This window comes from Bufo gargarizans, chromosome 3, assembly GCF_014858855.1.
Source record: "Bufo gargarizans isolate SCDJY-AF-19 chromosome 3, ASM1485885v1, whole genome shotgun sequence".
In the NCBI taxonomy this organism is placed as follows: domain Eukaryota; kingdom Metazoa; phylum Chordata; class Amphibia; order Anura; family Bufonidae; genus Bufo; species Bufo gargarizans.
The window spans coordinates 368,338,365-368,357,915 of record NC_058082.1 but is presented as its reverse complement, the minus strand read 5'-3'; the positions used below and the strand labels follow the sequence as shown (position 1 = coordinate 368,357,915).

The window sequence follows — 19,551 nt, the reverse complement described above, 5'->3', positions numbered from 1 at the left end:
CACTGTGCTTGGCATGCTGCAACCTCAGCTGGGGTTCTGGGGGTTGGACCTTAAAGGGGTTGTCTCACTTCAGCAAATAGCATTTATTATGTAGAGAAAGTTAATACAAGGCACTTACTAATGTATTGTTATTACCCATATTGCTTCCTTTGCTGGCTGGATTCATTTTTCCATTACATTATACACTGCTTGTTTCCATGGTTATGACCACCATAAGTGGTGGCCGTGCTTGCACACGATAGGAAAAAGCACCAGCTCTTATGTTTCTAGCCACTAAAGAGGCCAGCGCTTTTTCCTATAGTGTGCAAGCATGTCTACTGCTACAGGATTGCAGTGTGGCCGGATTCATGGAAAAATGGAAAGGAAACAGTATGGACAATTACAATACATTAGTAACTGCCTTTTATTAACTTTCTCTACATAATAAATGCCACTTGGTGAAGTGAGACAACCCTTTAAAGATAGGCCATCAATATTGTACTCCCAGAAAATCCCTTTAAACACGTAGGGGGTTTGGGTTATAATATAAAGTGTGGATGCTCTAAAATAAGTTTCAAAAATATAACGTCCAATACATTTTATTATAGGAAACAAAGGCATTCAAGTGGAAGACCATTGCTTACAATTAGTGAATTAAAAGGTTTTTCCAGGATTTCCATATCTTTGGGGTAGGCCATCAATATGAGTTGGCAGGGCTCCCCCTGACCACCGTGCTCCCTGCAGCTTACAAAGCACAATGTCCAGGGCCGGTTTTAGACAAAATGTGGTCCTGTGCAAAATCAAAAGTGGGGCCGCAAATCTTGTAATAATGTACTAACAACACAGTTACATTCTGTCGATTCTGACCCTCGCAGATTTACGCCCTGTAAAGCTTCTCACACAGTTCTTCACCCTCATGGCCCCAGAATATGCCACATGCCCTCTCCCCTCACAGCAGTGAGTTCTCCTTACTCCCGGCATCTGAGAGTGTTAAAAACCGAAAGCGCGAGATTCCTCTTCAGGCGCGCTTTCCCTCAGTGGAGATCAGGGAAAGCATCCTTTTCTAAAAATGAGCCGCAGCCTTTCAAGCTCATTGTTAGTATATCCTAAATCAGGCCACTACATGGCAGCACTGAACTGTGATATAGTGATTTCTATGTAGAATAATGGAGCAATTTACATCTGATGATTGTAAGTTGTGGTCCAGTTGGGGGACTTAACAAAAAGTAAAAAATAAATAAAAAAGTTTTGAAAATATATATAAAAAAAAAAAATTTAAGTCACCCCCATTCCCCAAAATAAAAAGAAACAAAAAAATTGAATTATTATGAAAATGCCCATACTATTAAAATATATTAAAAAAAGTTAGCCCATATGGTAAATGGCGTAACAGATTTTTTTTAAAAAAAGGCGGTTTCGTATTTTTTCCATCACTTATCTACCAATAAAATTGAATAAAAAGCGAACAAGTCATACACAACCCAAAATGGTATTGTTAAAAATGCCACACATCTTCGTGGACAGAACTATAAAAAAAGTTATGAGGGTCAGAATATCGCGATAAAAAGAAAATAATAATTGTTTTAAGGAGTCCTGATGAGGCTTAGCTTGCTGTTAGGGTTGCCATCTTTCCCGACAATAAATACTGGTTACACAAGTTAAAAAGGTTGGAGTGGGTTAATACAGGTGTTATTTGATCATATTTTTATAATCAAACTGTTCACTGTTAGGGACACCCTGTGTATTTAAGTTTTATTTAGCCTCTATTTTTAGAAACTTCTATGCAATTCTTAACACAAGAGATATTTCTATAAAGGTTTTTCAGCAATCAATTAGCATTGAGCTCCTACAGCCCAGTGGTTAAGATTCTTGCCTTTAAAGGGGTTGTCTCTTAATGGACAATGGGGGCCTATTACTAGGATATACCACCATTGTCTTATAGGTGCAGGTCACACCGCTGGGACCTGCACCTATATCACGAACAGAACACCGCAAGTGAAGGAGGGAACACTGCATGCGTGGTACGCTCCCATTCACTTCTATGGGGAGCCGGCTTGGTGGTGGCCAGACTAGAGTCCTCCAGCCACCACCTGCGGGGCTCCGTTCTCAATATAGGTGTGAGTCCCAGCGGTGGGACCCACACCTATAAGACAATGGCAGCATATCCTAGTGATATGCCCCCATTGTCCATGATGAGACAACCCCTTTAAAGTCAAGAAGCTTAACCACTGAGTAATAAGATCTTAATGCTAATTAATTGCTGAAAAACCTCATAGAAGTTTCTCTTGTGTTAAGAACCCCATAGGAGTTTCTCTGACTTAGCATTGAGCTCTATAGCCCAGTGGTTAAGGTTCTTGCCTTCAATGTAGATGGTTGTGAGTTTGAATCCCCACAGAGAAATTTCTAAAATAGTTTAAATTAGATTTATATACACAGGGTGTCCCTAAGCATAATGACCACACTTTGGAATACCCCTTTAATGTTCACTGACTGATATATGGAGTCAGAGCAGGGACTCCTAAGCTGGGAAATTCTCCACTCTGGATTCTGGACTGTTCTGCCATCTGTGGAACTGAAGCGGGGGGAGGGGGCCTTAGAGGATCAAGGCCCAGTTGCCGGCCCTGACAACGTCATGCATTGTATAGTGGCTATGTTTGGTATTGTATCTCAACCCCATTTACTTGAATGGTGCTGAGCTGCAACTTGGCCATGTGACCAATTAATGTGATGTCACATGGCCTAGGACATTGAACTTGTGCAGCTAATCGCCGGGGGTCCCAGAAAACAGACCCTGAGGATGTTTATTGTAAATCCTGGAGAACCCTTTTAAATGTGAATTATCTATTGTTGATAATGTGCTTGGTTTAGATATCCCATCTGTATGTAGTTAATATACTGTGGAGAGTCATCATCTTCCTCTCTGGCAGTGGGTAGAGAATATTCAACATCTGAATGACCAGCTGACAAAGGCATAGTAAATGGTTCTTGGTCCACACTAGTTGAGTAGATGCTAGAAGAGATGATGAGAATTAAGAAACTGTTACACAAATATATATGTATAGTTCATGGCAATGCTGGACAACACTAATTCTATTATATTGTTTTTTATGTTTTGTGCACTACTAATTTGTCAAATTATTAGTTTCCTTCCAAGAGGATTCTCTGTGAACATTTACTGTTATCTTATGCATAGTAGTTTTATATGCATTTTTTTATATGGATTTTTTGCATGTCTGCTGATCCAAGATATCTATTCTGTTTGTTGTCCATAAGTTGCCTGTAATGTGCCTGACTCTGTCTTCATGGTCATTTAGTTTTGGATGCTTTGTATAATTTCTTTATATTTATTTTTATATTGCAGTATTTAAAGGGTACCTAAACCTTTACTCAAAGCAAAGAAGATGAAGCATTTGTTCTCAGTGCGCCCTTCATCTTCGTCTTGTACCACCATTGCTCTGCTTTTGCAGATTTCGGTGTATGAATCCTGTATATGCACTATGGATTAGTTATCTGCATGCTTCAAAAGCAGAGCAGAACCAATGTCAAAGATGTGCTCTGCACCTTCTGTGCTTTAAGTAAAGGTTTTGGTACTGTCATGTACTTACCCACCTGCCCTTCTACGGAGAGTCCGGCTGCACTATGGTGGTGACGCCACTGCCATCACTCTATTGCTATGCTGAAAGTTGGGTTGGTTGGCCTATCAGGGAGAAGGGATGCTGAACAAATTAGGCTTGGCACTGCTCTCACATGCTTCTTGAGGGCCGACTATTTAAACAGGCATCTGCTGGCCACAGTTGCCTATGATTGGTATTACTACCTTACTCACTAGTTTTGTGTTTGTTACTCTAGATCGCTGACCTCTTGCCTGCTTTTCTGACTTTGCCCCTGTATCCTGATTTTGCCTCTGATGTGACCTCCTGGTATTTGACTCTGAACTTTGCTTGATATTAGACACTGTTTGGTATTAGACTCTGCTGGTTTCTGGTGTTACTCTGCTGTGTATTTGACTTAGCTTTTGGATTCCGATACAGTCCTGATTTGCCTGTCTAGTTTTGACCTCCTGTCTGACTATCTTTTTTACCCCTTTTAGGTTTAGGCCCCTGCAATTAGTCAGGGACTGTTGCCAAGTTGTGGGCTGTCATTTAGGCTGGATCCTGCATTGTTCTCTACCCTTAGGCCTCGTTCATACTTCAGTGTTTGGTCAGTGATTTCCATCAGTGATTTGTGAGCCAAAACCAGAAGTGGAGCCTCCACAGACATGAGGTATAAGGGAAAGATCTGCTCCTGTTCTGTGCTTAGAGTTGTACCTGGTTTTGGCTCACAAATCACTGATGGAAATCACTGACTAAACACTGAAGTGTGAACGAGGCCTTAGGCACACAACCATATGTCCCGGAGCAGCAGTGATTGTGCGCACGGAAGTACACAGCATCATAGATTACAATGACGCTGTGCACGTCGGGCTGCCCAGGGTGCTATTGTCCTGCACTCATAAGATCATATGAATGTGGTACAATAGCCCCACGGGCAGCCTGACATGCACAGCATCATTGTAATCTATGATGCTGTGTACTCCCGTGGGCATGATCAATGCAGCGGAGGAACATATGGCCCACTCACGGACCGTATGTCTCAGAGGGTATACGGTCGTGTGCAAGAGGCTTTAATGACAGGTACCATTTAACAAAGATTGTTTTTGGTATTATATAATTTAGTGGTGCTGCTGTTTGTGTATACCATAGTACTGTAGTCTTCTAGTGTATTAAGAATTGTCTCAGGCCATGATGAGATATGATTTTCATAAATAAGCCATTCTAGTACAGTAATATCATCTTAATGTTTCAGTTAATTAAAGCAGTATTTAAGGATTTCTTACTCTTCATGTCTTTTCCACCAGATGTAGAGGAATCCCAACAGAAGTAGCTTGCATGAGATGAGGCTGCTTCCAATTACAACCAACATTACAGGGATTTGGGTTTCGGATGGTAACCTTTTCCATAAAAGAAAACATATAATTAAGACAATTATATGTTATATTATGGAAATATTAATGGGTATCTATCAATGGGGCGTTGCCATTACTCATAGAAGCCCAGCCCTCTCTGTAACTCATGCTCCTCTGTATTTTGATTGACAGGTCAAGGAAGTAAAAACTGTTTTCACTACCTGGCCCTGTTTATCGGCAGTTGCAAAGAGAGTTGAGCCTCTAGGTGTAATGACAATGCCCCGTTGCTCCTAGAGGCTCATTAGTATGTATTAAGGCATGTTATTGCATTTCTCTCAGCAATGCAGGCATATATGAACATGGGACCAACACAGATGCTTTCAGCTTCCAAGCACACCTGTAACAGGGCAGACAGTTTAATAGGTACAGATGGCCGTTAAATCATCTTACCCAGATATGCTGTACTGTGTATTTTCAAGTTCTGAAACACTTTCTTTCTGTTGGTCTTCAAGAACTTGCACTTGGATCCTTTGCAGAGTGCTAACATCACCAAATGTGACTGTCCTACACTGGTAAACACCAGAATCAGATTTTTGCAGATTTGTCATATTGATTATAATAATACCCTTTTGATAATTGTCAGAGATGTCAGCACTCCCATTTGTTCTTTTCGCAATGTTTATCCAATATGAGTGAACACTAACAACAGACTGACAAAATCCATCTTCATCTTCTTTGCACCATACTTTCTTCTTCCATCGATCTGCACGTTGTTGATATGGACAAACAATATTAAGTGTTTCTCCTAGTTGTCCTGAATACACTGTAATATCCTTTGCCAGACACCAGCCTAATGTTCCTGATAAAAGATAGACATTGGTTCATGGTTAAAAAAAAAATGGAAATTGAGATACATAAGATAATATATAAAATTTCGTTAGCGAAACCTAAAATAATTCATGAGTAGGGGCATCATATTACCTAAAAACTAGCAGAGCAGTAAAATAGCTTGAATGTACAATAGATGTTTCATAATAAATTGTAGAATTGAAAGCATACTGAGCAGTGTATTATTACTTTATGCATGGACTAATAATGGAGTATAGCCAGTAAATAAAAATAAAAATTCTCTCTTTCAGTCTACAGTGTAAAAATTATTGGTCAACCTTAAAATACCTTTCCAAGGATAAAAGGCTGGATAAATAAAATGCTCATTGCAGAAATACCAAACTACAATTTTTAATGGGCAAAACTTCTGTGTAGAAATCTGGGTCTCACTCCCCTTTCTAAAATTAACATCCCCTCTTATGCCTTGGTTGAACTTGATGGATTTGTCTTCTTCCAACTGACTATGTAACTATCTCTACTCTGTAATCAAACTACCCCCACAATTTACAAATGAAATTCAATTTTGTACACAACTATTTAAACTAAAATAAAATCCTTTAAAATGGTATTTTAAAGGTGGTGGTCACTTACCCAGTAAAATTACAGTGAAGGAGAGTGAAAAGCATTTGTCCATTCCTGCAACATGTGGAGAGACAAGTCTAGAAGATCCTCTTCTCTTTAAACTGAGAAATAATGGAATTGCAAGCACAAATTATCCAGCCTTTGTACTGATGATTGTGCAATGTATTCAGTGTGAGGTATTTTTAACTTAATACTTATATGCGTAGTTCATGTGATGTGAGGTGGCATTATACTAGTGATCAACAAAAATATGTGGCAATGTCCTGACTAAAGTTATAGTAACATACATAGAAATGTTCAAGGAGCATTGTGCAACATCCAGGTGGTGTTGGTCAAACTTGGGTCAGGTGGTGGTGGTGGGCTACAATGTTTTTTTTTTTTTGTTTTTTTGCAGCAGTTTCCTTCCTGCACAGTAATAAATTAGGAGGACATTGCACTCCAACACCAAACCCCAAACCTTACCCTAAGGCCTCTTGCACACGAACGAGTGCACCCCGAGTGCTGCGGTCCGCAATTTGCAATGCACGAACACCAACCGTGGGGCAGCTGCAGTAGATCGTGGACCCATTCACTTTCATGGGTCCGCGATCCGCCTGTTCCACAAAAAGATAGGGCATGTTCTATCTTTTTGCGAAACTGAAGTACAGGACGAAACCTCATGGTAGCACTCCGTAGGGTTCCGTTCCATGCTTCCGTTCCACACCATTCCGCATCTCCGGATTTGCAGACCAATGCAAGTGAATGGGTCCGCATCTGTGATGCGGAATGCTCACATAATGGCGTCCGTGTATTGTGGATCTGCAAATGCTGTCCGCAATACCACCACGGAGCGCACACATTCGTGTTAAAGAGGCCAAGGCCTCATGCACATGAACGTATTTTCATTGGGTGTCCGTTCCATTTAAAAAAAAAAAAAATTTTGCGGACCGTATACAGAACCATTAATTTCAATGGGTCCGCAAAAAAAAACGGAAGGTACACTGTGTGCATTCCGTTTCCATATGTCTGTATTTCCATTCCACAAAAAAATAGAACATGTCCTATTATTGTCCTCATTACAGACAATGATAGGGCCAGCTGTTCCATTCCGCAAAATATGGATTGCACACGGTGTAAGAAGATACAAGGAATCATTGTGGATGATAACTACGTGTCACCGAGGTTCCTGGCCTTGGTGAAGTAAGAGCCAGTTTGTATGTGTCAGCAGCAGTTGCCGTTTGACACCTTGGTATTTAGTATAGCTGTAGTAGCTGATCCTGGACGGCTCTCACTGGAAGTAGTCAAAGTGCTGGGTGGGTGACTGCTCCCCAAATTCCAGGCCGGGTTTTGCCAGGCATAAAAACCAGCCAGCACTGCCAGGTGGAGAGGATTACTTCTGTCTGACAGTGGAGCTCAGGAGGTCTGTGCACTGGGATCTGAGGCCTGTCCTGGCTGGGGAGTGGAGACCCGTGTGTCAGGGTAACAGGCCGCCTAAAGCCTGTATTTGAACTTTCTGTTGCAGAACTGCCACCAAGGTGACTTTTGTTTTATTTAATTGCCATTGGGTGTGAAGCAACACCAACACTGCAAAAGTGATGTTTTGTTTTTGGCATCATGTGTGAATAAACACTGAAGTTTGAATTATGAACTTTTATTTTGCCTCTGTACTGCGCCCGCTTATCCTAACTACCAGATCGAATCCCCACAACAGATGTCCTCCATATTTTTTGCTGATACATTTTTTGCGGACTGCAAAATACATATGGTCATGTGCATTAGGCCTAACTATAAAGCATGGTGGAGGGACCATAATCGTTTATAGCTGCTTTGTTACCTTTGGGCCTGGACACCTTTCTATCATTGAGGGAACAATGAAGTCTAAGGTATATCAGGTCATTCTACAGGAGAATGGGCAGATGTCCATGATGCCAAGCTGAAGAGATGTTGAGTGATGTGACAAGACAATGACAAAGCATATCAACTAATAAAATGGTAGAAAAAAATACCTTAACCCTATCAAGATGTTGTGGCATAGCCTGTGCACACAAGGCATCCCAGAAATACAGGGAGTGCAGAATTATTAGGCAAGTTGTATTTTTGAGGATTAATTTTATTATTGAACAACCATGTTCTCAATGAACCCAAAAAACTCATTAATATCAAAGCTGAATATTTTTGGAAGTAGTTTTTAGTTTGTTTTTAGTTTTAGCTATTTTAGGGGGATATCTGTGTGTGCAGGTGACTTACTGTACATAATTATTAGGCAACTTAACAAAAAACAAATATATACCCATTTCAATTATTTATTTTTACCAGTGAAACCAATATAACATCTCAACATTCACAAATATACATTTCTGACATTCAAAAACAAAACAAAAACAAATCAGTGACCAATATAGCCACCTTTCTTTGCATACAGGGCCGGCGCTTCCATAGAGGCAAGGGGGGCAATTGCCCCCGGGCCCCCAAGTCCTTAGGGGCCCCCCGCGCTGGCCCGCAACTAACTATAGGCAGGGACGGCGTCGGCGCTTCCATAGAGGAGGGGGCGGGGGGGGGGGCTCTCTCCCTCCCCCCTGTGCTGCTGCTGTCGCCTCCGCCAATAAGAAGAGACATGGGAGGAGGAGGGGAGGGGCTGTGGCCACTGCGCCACCAATGATGAAAACTGACCTGTAATACAAATACAGGAGTCGGGTGCTGGAATCAAATAGCCGGCACCCAACTTCTATGACAGGGAGTGGCACCTTAGGGGTTAACTGCCGCTGATCGCAGCCCCCTATCATAGAGGTCGGGTGCCGGCTATTTCACTCCGGCACCCACCTCCTGCATTTGTATTAACATTGGTGGCGCAGTGCGCCCGCCCCCCCAGTATAATAAACATTGAGTGGGGGCCCCCCCAGTATAATAAACATTGATTGCGGCCCCCCCAGTTTAATAAACATTGAGTGAGGCCCCCCCAGTAAAATAAACATTGGTGGCGCAGTGGGCAGTGCCAATGAGGGTTAAAAAAATAAATAAAAAATTAACTCACCTCCACCAATTGATCGCGCAGCTGCCGGTCTCCTGTTCTTGCTTCAGGACCTGTGGTGACGTCACTGAGCTAATCACATGGTCCATTACCATGGTGATGGATCATATGATGTACCATGTGATGACCACAGTGATGTCACCACAGGTCCTTTGACAGGTCCTAAAGAAAGAACAGGAGACCAGCAGCTGCGCGATCAATTGGTGGAGGGGAGTTAATTTTTTATTTATTTTTTTTCTAACCCTCATTGGCACTGCCCACTGTGCCACCAATGTATATTATACTAGGGGGGGGGGGCACTGAATGTTTATTATACTGGGGGGGCACTGAATGTTTATTATACTGGGGGGGGCACTCAATGTTTATTATACTGGGGGGGCACTCAATGTTTATTATACTGGGGGGGCACTCAATGTTTATTATACTGGGGGGCGCACTCAATGTTTATTATACTGGGGGGCGCACTCAATGTTTATTATACTGGGGGGGCGCACTCAATGTTTATTATACTGGGGGGGCACTCAATGTTTATTATACTGGGGGGCACTCAATGTTTATTATACTGGGGGGCACTCAATGTTTATTATACTGGGGGGGCCCTCAATGTTTATTATACTGGGGGGGCGCACTCAATGTTTATTATACTGGGGGGGCGCACTCAATGTTTATTATACTGTGGGGGGTGCACTGTGAAAGGGGCCTAACGGTGAATAGGACAAGGGTTCCAGCCCCTAAGGGGGCTAATAGTAAGTAAAAATAAAACACAAACACTAAGGCTACTTTCACACTTGCGGTAGTGTGATCCGGCAAGCAGTTCCGTCGTCGGAACTGTCTGCCAGATCCGCCGATCTTGATGTGACTGAAAGCATTTATGAGATGCATCCGGATGCAGATCCGTCTCACAAATGCATTGCAAGAATGAATCCATGTCTCCGCTTGTCATGCGGACAGACAGATCCATCTTGTATCTTTTTACCGACATGCGCAGACCGGAAGGACGGATCCTGCATTCCGGTATTTTGAATGCCGGATCTGGCACTAATACATTCCTATGGGAAAAATGCCAGATCCGGCATTCAGGCAAGTCTTCAGTTTTTTTCGCCGGAGATAAAACCGTAGCATGCTGCAGTTTTATCTTTTGCCTGATCAGTCAAAATGACTGAACTGAAGACGTCCTGATGCATCCTGGACGGATTGCTCTCCATTCAGAATGCATGGGGATATGCCTGATCAGTTCTTTTCCGGTATAGAGCCCCTGTGACGGAACTCTATGCCAAAAAAGAAAACCGCTAGTGTGAAAGTACTCTAAAATATTAAGTTTAGGGCCCTTTCACACTTGCGTTGTCCGGATCCGGCGTGTACTCCACTTACCGGAGGTACACGCCGGATCCGGAAAAACGCGAGTGTACGGAAAGCATTTGAAGACGGATCCGTCTTCAAAATGCTTTCAGTGTTACTATGGCAGCCAGGACGCTATTAAAGTCATAAAGTAAAGTTATACAGTATACCTCTCTACACTGTGCCCCACAATGTACAGTATATCGCTACACTGTGCCACACAATATACAGTATACCTCTACACTGTGCCACACAATATACAGTATACCTCTACACTGTGCCACACAATATACAGTATACCTCTACACTGTGCCCCACAATATACAGTATACCTCTACACTGTGCCCCACAATATACAGTATACCGCTACACTGTGCCCCACAATATACAGTATACCGCTACACTGTGCCCCAAAATATACAGTTTCTTCTGTAAAAATCATCAAGTGTCATGGGGGGGGGGGGGCCCTTATTGTTTTTCACCCCAGGGCCCCATTTCACCTAGAACCGGCCCTGTTTGCAAGGACACTCAAAAGCCTGCCATCCATGGATTCTGTTAGTGTTTTGATCTGTTCACCATCAACATTGCGTGCAGCAGCAACAACAGCCTCCCAGACACTGTTCAGAGAGGTGTACTGTTTTCCCTCCTTGTAAATCTCACATTTGATGATGGACCACAGGTTCTCAATGGGGTTCAGATCAGGTGAACAAGGAGGCCATGTCATTAGATTTTCTTCTTTTATACCCTTTCTTGCTAGCCACGTTGTGGAGTATTTGGACGCGTGTGATGGAGCATTGTCCTGCATGAAAATCATGTTTTTCTTGCAGACTTTTTCCTGTACCACTGCTTGAAGAAGGTGTATTCCAGAAACTGGCAGTAGGACTGGGAGTTGAGCTTGACTCCATCCTCAACCCAAAAAGGCCCCACAAGCTCATCTTTGATGATACCAGCCCAAACCAGTACTCCACCTCCACCTTGCTGGCGTCTGAGTCGGACTAGAGCTCTCTGCCCTTTACCAATGCAGCCATCTGGCCCATCAAGACTCACTCTTTTCATCAGTCCATAAAACCTTTGAAAAATCAGTCTTGAGATATTTCTTGGCCCAGTCTTGATGTTTCAGCTTGTGTGTCTTGTTCAGTGGTGGTCGTCTTTCAGCCTTTCTTACCTTGGCCATGTCTCTGAGAATTGCACACCTTGTGCTTTTGGGCACTCCAGTGATGTTGCAGCTCTGAAATATGGCCAAACTGGTGGCAAGTGGCATCTTGGCAGCTGCACGCTTGACTTTTCTCAGTTCATGGGCAGTTATTTTGCGCCTTGGTTTTTCCACACGCTTCTTGCGACCCTGTTGACTATTTTGAATGAAACGCTTGATTGTTCGATGATCACGCTGCAGAGTGCTGCATCCCTCTGCAAGATATCTCACTATTTTTGACTTTTCTGAGCCTGTCAAGTCCTTCTTTTGACCCATTTTGCCAAAGGAAAGGAAGTTGCCTAATAATTATGCACACCTGATATAGGGTGTTGATGTCATTAGACCACACCCCTTCTCATTACAGAGATGCACATCACCTAATATGCTTAATTGGTAGTAGGCTTTCAAGCCTATACAGCTTTGAGTAAGACAACATGCATAAAGAGGATGATGTGGTCAAACTACTCTTTTTTTTTTTTTAATAGCAGAATATAACAGGAGTATCTAACACTTAAATTTCACAAAGACTGCAAATTTAGTATTTTGCCCATAATGGATGTTTTTTTAAACCCAGAATATTATTATTGCAGTATTTCAAGCTTGTATTTCAAACTTACAAATGCAGCAAAGACTGCAAATTATATATTTTGCCCAAAATGGGTGTTTTTTTTAATAACAGAATATTATTGCAGCTTGTATTGCTTGCATTTCACACTGACAGATGCATCAAAGGCCCCACATGCAGGGCATTGAAAAAAATTGGTGTTGTTTTAAACCCAGAATATTATTGCAGTATTTCAAGCTTGTATTTCACACTGAGAGATGCAGCAAAGGCCCCAGATGTAGGGTATTGCCAAAAATTGTTAGTTTTTTTTAAACCAAGAATATTATTGCAGTATTCCAAGCTTGTATTTCACACTGACCGTTACAACAAAGGCCCCAGATGTAGGGTATTGCCAAAAATTTGTGGTTTTATAAACCCTGAATATTATTGCAGTATTTCAAGCTTGTAATTTAAACTTACAGATGCAGCAAAGACTACAAATTATATATTTTGTCTAAAATGGGTGTTTTTTTATAACAGAATATTATTGCAGTATTTCAAGCTTATATTTCACACTGACAGATGCAGCAGAGGCCCCAGATGTAGGGTATTGCCAAAAATGCATGTTTTTTTTAAACCCAGAATATTATTGCAGTATTTCAAGCTTGTAATTCACACTGACAAATGCAGCAAAAAGCTGCATATGTAGGGTAATGCCAAAAAATTGTGTATTTTTAAGCCCACAAAATGATTACAGTATTTCAAGCTTGTATTTCACACTGACAAATGCAGCAAAGGCCCCAGATGTAGGGTATTCCAAAAATTGGTGTTTTTTTAATCCAGAATATTATTATAGCATTTGTATTTTGCCCATAATGGATGTTTTTTTAAACCCAGAATATTATTGCAGTATTTTAAGCTTGTATTTTAAACTTACAGATGCAGCAAAGACCACAAATTATATATTTTGTCTAATATGTTTTTTTATAACAATATTATTGCAGTTTTTAAGCTTGTATTTCACACTGACAGACGCAGCAGAGGCCACAGATGTAGGGTATTGCCAAAAATATGGTTTTTTTTTTAAACCATAATATTATTGAGGTATTTCAAGCTTGTATTTCACACTGACACATGCAGCAAAGTCCCCAGTTATTGGGTATTGCCAACAATGGGTGTTTTTTTTTTAAAACCCAGAAGATTACTGCAGTAAAAAAAGCTTGTATTTCACACTGACAGATGCAGAATAGGCCCCAGATGTAGTGTTTTGCCAAAAATGTTTTTTTTTTAAACACAGAATATTATTGCAATATTTAAAGCTTGTATTTCACACTGACAGACGCCGCAGAGGCCCAAATGTAGGATACTGCCAAAAATTTGTGTTTTTTTAAACCCAAAATATTATTGCAGTATTTGAAGCTTGTACAGGGAGTACAGAATTATTAGGCAAGTTGTATTTTTGAGGATTAATTTTATTATTGAACAACAACCATGTTCTCAATGAACCCAAAAAACTCATTAATATCAAAGCTGAATATTTTTGGAAGTAGTTTTTAGTTTGTTTTTAGTTTTAGCTATTTTAGGGGGATATCTGTGTGTGCAGGTGACTATTACTGTACATAATTATTAGGCAACTTAACAAAAAACAAATATATACCCATTTCAATTTATTTTTACCAGTGAAACCAATATAACATCTCAACATTCAGAAATATACATTTCTGACATTCAAAAACAAAACAAAAACAAATCAGTGACCAATATAGCCACCTTTCTTTGCAAGGACACTCAAAAGCCTGCCATCCATGGATTCTGTCAGTGTTTTGATCTGTTCACCATCAACATTGCGTGCAGAAGCAACCACAGCCTCCCAGACACTGTTCAGAGAGGTGTACTGTTTTCCTTCCTTGTAAATCTCACATTTGATGATGGACCACAGGTTCTCAATGGGGTTCATATCAGGTGAACAAGGAGGCCATGTCATTAGATTTTCTTCTTTTATACCCTTTCTTGCCAGCCACGTTGTGGAGTATTTGGACGCGTGTGATGGAGCATTGTCCTGCATGAAAATCATGTTTTTCTTACCTTGCAGACTTCCTGTACCACTGCTTGAAGAAGGTGTCTTCCAGAAACTGGCAGTAGGACTGGGAGTTGAGCTTGACTCCATCCTCAACCCAAAAAGGCCCCACAAGCTCATCTTTGATGATACCAGCCCAAACCAGTACTCCACCTCCACCTTGCTGGCGTCTGAGTCGGACTGGAGCTCTCTGCCCTTTACCAATCCAGCCATCTGGCCCATCAAGACTCACTCATTTCATCAGTCCATAAAACCTTAGAAAAATCAGTCTTGAGATATTTCTTGGCCTAGTCTTGACGTTTCAGCTTGTGTGTCTTGTTCAGTGGTGGTCGTCTTTCAGCCTTTCTTACCTTGGCCATGTCTCTGAGTATTGCACACCTTGTGCTTTTGGGCACTCCAGTGATGTTGCAGCTCTGAAATATGGCCAAACTGGATGCAAGTGGCATCTTGGCAGCTGCACGCTTGACTTTTCTCAGTTCATGGGCAGTTATTTTGCGCCTTGGTTTTTCCACACGCTTCTTGCGACCCTGTTGACTATTTTGAATGAAACGCTTGATTGTTCGATGATCACGCTTCAGAAGCTTTGCAATTTTAAGAGTGCTGCATCCCTCTGCAAGATATCTCACTATTTTTGACTTTTCTGAGCCTGTCAAGTCCTTCTTTTGACCCATTTTGCCAAAGGAAAGGAAGTTGCCTAATAATTATGCACACCTGATATAGGGTGTTGATGTCATTAGACCACACCCCTTCTCATTACAGAGATGCACATCACCTAATATGCTTAATTGGTAGTGCATAAAGAGGATGATGTGGTCAAAATACTCATTTGCCTAATAATTCTGCACGTAGTGTATTTCACACTGACAAATGCAGCAAAGGCCACATATGTAAGGTATTGCCAAAAATTGGTGTTTTTTTTAAACCCAGAATATTATTGCAGTATTTCAAGCTTGTATTTCACACTGACAGTTACAGCAAAGGCCTTTAGATGTAGGGTATTGCCAAAAATGTGTGGTTTTATAAACTCAGAATTTTATTGCAGTATTTCAAGCTTGTATTTTAATTTTACAGATGCAGCAAAGACCACAAATGATATATTTTGTCTAAAATAGGTGTTTTTTTAATAACAGAATATTATTGCAGTATTTCAAGCTTGTATTTCACACTGACAGGCGCAGCAGAGGCCCCAGATGTAGGGTATTGCCAAAAATGCATGTTTTTTTTATAACCCAGAATATTATTGCAGTATTTCAAGCTTGTATTTCACAATGACAAATGGATGTTCGGGTGTTTATTTAATAAAATATTATAACAGCAGTATTTAAAGGGGTTGTCCGGGTTCAGAGCTGAACCCGGACATACCCTTATTTTCACCCCGGCAGCCCTCCTGAGCCTGGCATCGGAGCATCTCATGCTCCGATGCGCTCCCGTGCCCTGCGCTAGATCGCGCAGGGCACGGGCTCTTGTGTTTACAATAACACACTGCCGGGCGGTAACTTCCGCCCAGCAGTGTGTTCGGTGACGTCACCGGCTCTGAGGGGCGGGCTTTAGCTCTGCCCTAGCCGTTTTACTGGCTAGGGCAGAGCCAAATCCCGCCCATCAGTGCCGGTGACGTCACCGGGGTTCCTGTCAGCCCCATAGAGAGCCCTGGTACGTCACCGGAACGCAGAAAAATGCCTTTGCCCTGCGCGATTTAGCGCAGGGCAAAGGAGAGCATCGGAGCATGAACTGCTCCGATGCTCATGTCAGGGGGGCTGCCGGGGTGAAAATGGAGGGATGTCCAGGTTCAGCTCTGAACCTGGACAACCCCTTTAACACTTGTATTTTACACTGACAGATGCAGCAAAGGCCCCAGATGCAGGGCATTGAAAAAAATTGGTGTTTTTTTAAACCCAGAATATTATTGCACTATTTCAAGCTTGTATTTCACACTGGTCAATGGATGTTCAGGTGTTTATTTAATAAAATAATATAACAGCAGTATTTAACACTTGCATTTCACACTGACAGATGCAGCAAAGGTCCCAGATGTAGGGTATTGCCAAAAATTGGTGTTTTTTTTAACCCAGAATATTATTGCAGTATTTCAAGCTTGTATTTCACACTAAGAGATGCAGCAAAGGCCCCAGATGTAGGGTATTGCCAAAGATGGGCGTTTTCTTAAACCCAAAATATTATTGCAGTATTTGAAGCTTGTATTTCACTCTGACAAATGCAGCAAAGGCCCCAGATGTAGGGTATTGCCAAAAATTTGTGTTTTTTAAACCCCGAATATTATTGCACTATTTGAAGCTTGTATTTCACACTGTCAGATGCACCAAAGACTGCAAATTTAGTATTTTACTCAAAATGGGTGTTTTTTTTATAGCAGAATATAACAGCGGTATCTAACACTTAAATTTCACAATGACAGATGCAGCAAGGACTGCTAATTTGCCCATAATGGATGTTTTTTTAAACCCAGAATATTATTGCAGTATTTCAAGCGTGTATTTCACACTGACAGATGCAGCAAAGCCCCCAGATGTAGGGTATTGCCAGAAATTTGTGTTTTTTTAAACCCAGAATGTTATTGCAGTATTTCAAGGTTGTATTTCACACTGATAGTTGCAGCAAAGGCCCTGATGTAGGGTATTGCTTAAAATGGGTGTTTTTTAATAACAGAATATTATTGCAGTATTTTAAATTGACACATGCAGTAAAGGCCCCAGATGTAGGGTATTGCAATAAATTTTTATTTTTTTTTTTATAACAGAATATAACAGCAGTATCTAACACTTGTATTTTACATAGACAGATGCAGCTAAGGCCGTACATTTTGTATTTTGCCCAAAATGGGTGTTTTTTTAATTACAGATTATTATTGCTGTATTTAAAGCTTATATTTTACAGGCAGATGCAGCAAAAGCTGCAAATTTAGTATTTTTCCCCATTTTTTTTTTAAATAACAGAATATAACAGCAGTATCTAACGCTTGTATTTCACCTAGACAGATGCAACAAAGGCTGCAAATTTACTATTTTGCCCAAAATGGGTATTTTTTTAATAACAGATTATTATTGCAGTGTTTCAAGCTTGTATTTCACGCTGTCAAATGCAGCAAAGGTCCCAGATGTAGGGTAATGCCAAAAATGTGTGTATTTTTAAACCCAGAATATTATTGCAGTATTTCAAGTTTTTATTTCACACTGACAAATGCAGCAAAGGCACCACATGTAGTGTATTGCCCAAAAAGATTGTTTTTATTTTTAATAACAGATTATTGCAGTATTTCAAGCTTGTATTTCACATTGACACATGCAGTAAATGCCACAGATGTAGGGCATTGCCAATTTTTTTTTAATAAACAGAATATAACAGCAGTATCTAACGCTTGTATTTCACACAGACAGATGTAGCAAAGGCCGTAAATTTAGTATTTTTCCCAAAATGGGTGTTTTTTTAATAACAGGTTATTATTACAGTATTTAAAGCTTGGATTTCACACTGACAGATGCAGCAAAGGCAGCAAATGGTGTATTTTGCCCAAAATGGGTGTTTTTTTAAAACAGATTATTATTGCAGTATTAAAAGCTGGCATTTCACAGTGTCAAATGCAACAAAGGCCCCAGATGTAGGGTATTGCCAAAAATGTAAGTTTTTTTGAACGTAGAATATTATTGCAGTATTTTAAGCTTGTATTTCACACTGACAGATGCAGCAAAGCCCCCCGATGTAGGGTATTGCCACAAATTTTGTTTTTTTTGAACCCTGAGTATTATTGCAGTATTTCAAGCTTGTATTTCACACTGACAGATGCAGCAAAAAACGCAAATTTTGTATTTTTCCCAAAATGGGTGTTTTTTTTATAACAGAAAATTATTGCAGTATCTAATGCTTGTATTTCACACTGACAGATGTAGAAAAGGCTAGAAATTTTGTATTTTGCCCAAAATGGGTGTTTTTGAATAACCGAATATAACAGCAATATCTAACACTTGTATTTCACACAGACAGATGCAGTAAATGCTGTAGATTTATTATTTTGCCCAAAATGAGTGTTTTTAATAACAAAATATTATTGCAGTATTTCAAGCTTGTATTTCACACTGACTTTTGCAGCAAAGGCCCTATATGTAGGGTACTGCCAAAAATGGGTGTCTTTTTAAACCCAGAATGTTATTGCTGTATTTCAAGCTTGTATTTCACATTGACAAATACAGCAAAGGCCCCAGATGTAGGGTATTGCTCAAAATTGGTGTTTTTTAAACCTAGAATATTATTGCAGTATTTCAAGCTTGTATTTCACACTAACAGATGCAGCAAAGGCTGCAAATTATGTATTTTGCTCAAAATGGGTGTTTTTTTTAATCCCAGAATATTATTGCAGTATTTCAAGCTTGTATTTTACACTGACAAATGCAGAAAAGGCCCTAGATGTAGGGTATTGCCAAAAATGGGTGTTTTTTTTAAAACCAGAATATTATTGCAGTATTTCAAGCTTTTATTTCCCACTGACAAAAGCAGTAAAGGCCATAGATGTAGGGTATTGCCAAATATGGGTGTTTTTTTAAACCCAGAATATTATTGCAGTATTTCAAGCTTGTATTTCACAATGAAAAATGCAATAAAGGCCCCAGATTTATGGTATTGACAAATATAGTTTTTTTTTTAAAACCCAGAATATTATTGCAGTATTTCAAGCTTGTATTTGACTATCACAAAAGCACATATGCTGTGCTCGTGCACTGAACTTGCATAAAATGGCCACCGACGCCCACCTAACTAACAGACGGAAAAAAGTTATTTTTCAGTGACACTGGGCTCAGGGCAGTGTTAAAAGATTGTGCACCGCACTCACAATACAAATTCCCTCTAGATTGCTGAGTTAAACTATCACTTCTGATCAAAAAATTCTTTCCTATCCAGCAGCAGCTTCCTATCCCTACACTGATCGGAGCAGAGTGACGTGCAGCACTACATGACTCCAGCTTATATAGAGGCTGGGTCACATGCTGCA

General features: G+C 40.6%; 1 protein-coding gene across 2 annotated transcripts; it reads right to left on the bottom strand.

Annotated features, from left to right (window-relative positions):
* Nucleotides 1-2,102: 2,102 nt before the first annotated feature.
* LOC122932872 (triggering receptor expressed on myeloid cells 2-like) lies at nucleotides 2,103-6,518 on the bottom strand. 2 transcript variants are annotated; one of them, XM_044287523.1, is made up of 4 exons: nucleotides 6,404-6,518; nucleotides 5,375-5,783; nucleotides 4,856-4,969; nucleotides 2,103-2,989 (listed from the first exon to the last, which is right to left on the bottom strand). In XM_044287523.1, exons 1-4 carry the CDS (start codon nucleotides 6,444-6,446, stop codon nucleotides 2,821-2,823), a joined length of 735 nt encoding a protein of 244 aa, XP_044143458.1. In that variant the 5' UTR covers nucleotides 6,447-6,518; the 3' UTR covers nucleotides 2,103-2,820. The 2 variants fall into 2 exon arrangements, with proteins under 2 accessions (XP_044143458.1, XP_044143459.1); XM_044287524.1 differs by lacking the exon at nucleotides 4,856-4,969.
* Between the last annotated feature and the right edge of the window lie 13,033 nt (nucleotides 6,519-19,551).

Bases quoted from the DNA above. Each gene is read 5' to 3' on its own strand.
- LOC122932872 (XM_044287523.1), bottom strand. From the start codon at position 6,446: ATGGACAAATGCTTTTCACTCTCCTTCACTGTAATTTTACTGG. The intron at 5,784-6,403 runs GTAAGTGACCAC...ATCTTTTATCAG, and splicing joins CTTCACTGTAATTTTACTGG to GAACATTAGGCTGGTGTCTG. The intron at 2,990-4,855 runs GTAAGAAATCCT...CATCTCTTCTAG, and splicing joins TGGTGGAAAAGACATGAAGA to CATCTACTCAACTAGTGTGG.